This window comes from Colobus angolensis, unplaced genomic scaffold (genome assembly GCF_000951035.1).
Source record: "Colobus angolensis palliatus isolate OR3802 unplaced genomic scaffold, Cang.pa_1.0 Scaffold65, whole genome shotgun sequence".
In the NCBI taxonomy this organism is placed as follows: Eukaryota; Metazoa; Chordata; class Mammalia; order Primates; family Cercopithecidae; genus Colobus; species Colobus angolensis.
Genome location: NW_012120154.1, coordinates 3557960 through 3562974, shown reverse-complemented (window position 1 = coordinate 3562974; position 5015 = coordinate 3557960). Strand labels below are relative to the sequence as shown.

Genomic DNA, 5015 nt, shown 5'->3' with positions numbered 1-5015 from the left:
GGCGTGGTGGCGGGCGCCTGTAGTCCCAGCTACTCGGGAGGCTGAGGCAGGAGAATCACTTGAACCCAGGAGGCGGAGGTTGCAGTGAGCCAAGATTGCATTATTGCACTCCAGCCTGTATGAGACTCAGTCCCCAGAAAAAAAAGAATTCCTGGATTCTGCAGAGCTCTTACATGTGCTGACCATCCTGATCTTTCCCCAAACACTAGAGGTGGGAGGGGGAGGATGGGCCGCATCCTCTAGATGAAGAGACAGAGGCTGGGAAAGGTGAGTGGCTTGTCCTTCCCAGGCTCCACACAGGAAGTGGTGGGGCTGGCTGAGCCCTGCTGGCCATGCCCAGGCCTGTCACTGGCTCTAGCCTGCCCTGAATGGACTCCTCTTCTCCACTTAAGTGCTCCTCTGTCTGTGCTGCAGAGTTCCAGAGGGAGGCTGAACCCGAGGGCAAGAAGAAGGGGAAGTTCAAGACCATGAAGATGTTGAAACTGCTAGGAAACAAACGTGATGCCAAGAGCAAGTCCCCCAGAGACAAGAGCTAACAGCACGAGAAGCCAGTTGGGGACTGTCCCCTCCTGGACCAGCTCCTGGGCTGTGTTCTGTTTGAAGGGGGCCCTGCTCCCCTCAGATCAGTCAGGAGGAAGGTGACTAAGGGGAGGGATCCTCTGGGTGATGGCCTCTTCCTCCTCAGGGGCCTCTGACTGCTCTGGGCCAAAGAGTCTCTTCTTTCTTCTCCGAGCCCCAGGCAGCGGTGACTTGGCCCTGCCCAACCTGATTCTGATGACTGCAGATGCTGCAGTCCCAAGGGGCAAATAGGGTCCCAGGGTCCAGGGAGGGGCACCTGCTGAGCACATCCGCCCCCTCACCCTGCCCAGCCCCTGCCATGAGCTCTGGCCTGGGTCTCCACCTGCAGGGTCCTGCTCTTCCAGGCAGGCCAGGAAGTGGCGCTGGGCCACACTGGCTTCTTCCTGCCCCAGCCCTGGCTCTGAGTCTCTGTCTTCCTGTCCTGGGCAGGCGCCCCTGGATCTCAGTTTCTCTCACTCAGGAGCTCTGTTTCTGAAGTCTCCAGTTAAGTTTGAGTTTATGACTGAGAGGCCTGTACTGTCAGACGTGAGTGGGCCTGACGGGCAAATCCATCCCTCTCTCCCTCACAGTTCCAGGAGCAGCTTCCCTCGTCTCCCCTTACTCCACAGGGAGCCTCCGTTGCCAGGACCAGGGCTGCAATGGCCATGCTGGGGCAGGTGGGTGCCCTGTTGGCTGCTCTCAGTGCTGCCCCCAGGCTGCAGTTCCGGTCCCTGGTTGTCAGGTAGGAAGAGGGTGCACTCGAAGCACGTGCTCATCTCATTTCCTTAATGTCTGTAGTCTGACTCCTCATTTAGGCTTTCCTCCGCCACCCCAGTCCAGGGGAGAGGCTCGCTCCCGCCCGTGGTCATCACTGGTCTGTCTCCCCTGTTGTCTGTTCTCTCCCTGACTCCCTCCCACCGAAGGCCTGATGGCCACTCGCCCCTCTGGGATAACTATGGGAGAGGAGGAGTGATGGGGGCCACCGCCTTTTCTACAGGAAATGTGCCCAGCAGCTCTTGGTCAAAGCACTGTTGCTATAAGCTATCTCTGGGACGCCTCTAGGCCCCCTTCCCTCTACACACCTCTGGGAAAAGATCACACTGTATTAACTCTCGAGGAGTTTCCTCGCCAATAAACAGACAACCTCAACTGCCAGTGCCCTGCCGCCTCTGGCCACAGCGGCAGCCTTGTCTGCCCTCCTGCCTGCCTCTGCCACAGCTGGTGGCTGAGCATCTCTGGTCGCCCAGAGGCCATGTTGGGGCCATCCTCCAAGAGGGATCTCTGCCCTCACCGCCTGCCGCTGGGCAGGATCCCTTTCCTCTGCAGGGAGAGGTGGCTCCTCGGCCAGCAGCCCCTGGCGGGCTGCTTCTAAACACGCCTGTTGGCCTGGAGCTGGAGCCACCAACTCCAGGGCCTTTCCAGGGCCAGACAGGTAACACGCATGAACCCAAGTGACAGCTCCGACGGGCTCTTTCAGTGTCAGGAGACTAAGCTGGCAGGGGCAGGGGTGAACTGGAGGCAGTTTGAGGGGCTGCCTTCCTCACTCAAGTCACCTGTGGCCTGTGGGGCTGAATGAGGGCCCGGTGTTGCCAGATCCTTTGTTTGTCATAAGAAGCTAGAAATCCAGATTTTATGTGTGTGTCATTTGTAAATGCTGAAAGCTAGCCTGGATTTCAGTCAAGGGTTGGCTGATACTGTGTGTCCAGGGTGGGCTGGATTTGTCCTGGGGTTCTCTGGTTTGCTGCCTCCTGACCATGATGGGGCCTTTGAGGTGGAGGACAACTGTTCCCATCAGGTTGCACCCTCTGCCCTCAGGTTCTTGAGGGTGTGTGGACACAGAGGCTTTCCATGGAATGTCCCTGAGCCGGCCCTTGATCGGGGCCTCACCACTTCAGGGCCGTGTTTATTCTGCAAACCAAAACTTGGGTCATGTGGCCTGATAGGATTATGAGACTCCCTCCAGGTGCCCGAGACAGGGTTGATATTTCCAAAATATTGTGGTGATTTACTAGGACAGGCAACTGACAGAATACTGGAGAAGGTAGGGATCATGGGTATCAGGAACTAGAGGGGAGGGGACAGATGTGCTATGTATGGGACACAGTGTCGGGTGGCTCCTTCCCAGCGGGGCCTCACAGATGCACAAGCACGGAGCTGCTGGGTTTTGCCCAAGAAAGGTCACACGGCACATGCTGGGACTGGAACTCCCAGGCCAGGGCTCTAGGTCCCTCCCACCCTTTCATGTTTCTTTCTGTGGCCATGGGTATAGTGGAAAGACATAAAGCTAAAGCCAACTTTGAATCCCGAGTATACTGCTTGCCAGTTAAACGCCCTTGGTTGTGGTATCTCGTTAAGACTTAATTTTCACAGAGGGATAATGAACCATTGCAGAGGTTTATTGAGATCATTAACAGAGTGGAATTCAGCACCTGCCACAGCAGCCAGCCATGGGGTGCCCAAGAGGTTGGCTCCCATTGCCACTGGAAATATGCAAACAGGTAGCTAGAAGCCATCTGTGCTTGACAAATTCTAACGCCTTGAACAAATAAGCTTATCCCTCTGAAAACAAAATGGTGCTTGTAATGACCCACGTTCAATATGTTTTATTGGCCAGTTAATCATTGTGATTGAATACTTGCCTAAGGCGGTAAGAAATCAAATAAGTAAATCCTAAAACAGAAAGAAAGGAATCATTTTGATTCCTGAATTCAGAAAACCAAATGAGCAGGCCAGAGGCTGGAGGTGGTGGGAAGCAGGCCCAGTGGATACCTTTAGACACACGTCCTAGTAGGGATGCTCAGGCCTTGCTCCTCTGTGGATGGGGCTGTGGGTCTCAGGCTCCAACGGCATTCCTGGGCAGGGGCTAGGCTGCTGAGTATCCCTTGGGGTACTTCAGGGCAGTGCTGTGCCACCACCTAACGTGACTGAAGGCTGGTAGGGTGGGCTGGCCTGAGGATGGCCCTGCCTGGCAGAGGAGTGGACTCCAGTGGTCGAGCTTGGGCTACGCTGCCTATCTCTGGAGACAGATTAAGTGGTGGCAAGAGCCTTCCTAAGTTCCTCACTCCTCCTGCGGTCAATGTCTTCCATTTCCCGGAGTTTCTGCAAAGGGCATCAGGGAAAGTGGGTATATCAGGGCTAGGAACCTGAGGAGCCGTCCCAGCAGTGAGCTAGAGCTTGACCCCTGAACCCTGCCCCAGCTGGCCCTGTATTTCCATTCATACTTGCTCTGGGCCCTTCCCTTCCCCACTTCCCTGGTGGTTTCTCCTACCTGGGATATTTCAGCAAGGATGATTCCTCGGTACTGTTTGCCCTGTCCCAGGGCCTCCATGTCAGTCAGGAATTCTTTCCTCTCCTGGATTTCCTTCACCACTGGACAGAGGAGAGGACTGTCAGGCTCCCGTGACAGATGCTGGCAGCAGGTTGCCTCTCTTGAGGAGAGGAAGTGGTTCTATTGTCAAATAGTATTTCTAGGCCAGGCACGGTGGCCCGTGCCTGTAATCCTAGCACTTTAGGAGGCCGAGGCGGGTGGATCACGAGGTCAGGAGTTCCAGATCACCCTGACTAACATGGTGAAACCCCTTGTCTACTAAAAATACAAAAATTAGCCAGGCGTGGTGGCACACACCTGTAATCCTAGCTACTCAGGTGGCTGAGACAGGAGGATCGCTTGAACCTGGGAGGTGGAGGCTGCAGTGAGCCCAGATCATGCCACTGCGCTCTAGCCTGGACAACAAGAGTGAGACTGTCTCAAAATAAATATATTAAATAAATAAATAGCATTTCTCACTTGTTGACTCCCAGGGATCCCCTGACCGCTGCATCCAATTCTGGGCCCCCTCCTCACATTACCCCCACCCCCAGCATGACTGGTCCATCGGAGCCTTACACTCTTCAAATCGGTCTTGCTCAGGGGCTGGAACCTCCTGTTGTGCAGGAGGGGCCTTTCTTTTCCGTTCCTCTGGGTCCTTCCCCATGGCAAAGATATTTTGGAGTCTTTGTTTCTCCCTCTCCAGATCCCCTGTAGGGCCAAAAAGAAATGGCCTAGTTAGGCTGTGAAGGGTGCCCTCATTCATGGTCTGCATTCCCAAGTGCACGTGCTTGCTGCAGGGTGCCTGGTCATGGAGACAGGGCTTCTGTACACCCGGCTCCTACCCTGGGTTCTCCTGAGCAATACTGTACTGTCAAGAGAGGCAGGAAGAGGTTGAAAGAACCAAGAAGAGACTCTGGGTATGTTCTGTAATTCCAACACTTTGGGAGGCTGAGGTGGGAGGATCACTTAAGACCAGGAGTTCAAGACCAGCCTAATGGATGTAGTGAAACCCCCATCTCTTTTTTTTCTTTTTCTTTTCTTTTTTCTTTTTTTTTTTGAGACAAGGTCTGACTCTGCTGCCCAGATTGGAGTGCAGTGACATAATTTCGACTCACTGCAACCTCCCGGGCTCAAGCCATCTTCCCAT

The 5015-nt window shown here is 54.7% G+C and overlaps 2 protein-coding genes across 6 annotated transcripts in view; one reads left to right on the top strand and one right to left on the bottom strand.

Annotated features, from left to right (window-relative positions):
* MICALL1 (MICAL-like 1) overlaps nucleotides 1–1736 on the top strand; it is a 44799-nt gene extending 43063 nt beyond the window's left edge. The window contains exon 17 of the mRNA XM_011964332.1: nucleotides 415–1736. Coding sequence (XP_011819722.1) covers nucleotides 415–536 — 122 coding nt within the window. The 3' untranslated portion in view covers nucleotides 537–1736. The remainder of the gene's footprint in view (nucleotides 1–414) is intronic.
* A 1197-nt stretch (nucleotides 1737–2933) lies between these two features.
* Nucleotides 2934–5015, bottom strand: part of LOC105527791 (chromosome unknown open reading frame, human C22orf23) — a 12357-nt gene continuing 10275 nt past the window's right edge. For 3 of the 5 annotated variants that reach the window (XM_011964250.1, XM_011964248.1, XM_011964246.1), the window contains 3 exons: nucleotides 4445–4576; nucleotides 3827–3927; nucleotides 2934–3657 (listed from right to left, as the gene is read on the bottom strand). In XM_011964250.1, coding sequence (XP_011819640.1) covers nucleotides 3586–3657; nucleotides 3827–3927; nucleotides 4445–4576 — 305 coding nt within the window. In that variant the 3' untranslated portion in view covers nucleotides 2934–3585. Of the gene's footprint in view, nucleotides 3928–4444; nucleotides 4577–5015 lie in introns of all 5 variants that reach the window. The other 2 variants (XM_011964245.1, XM_011964247.1) reach the window with 1 other exon arrangement.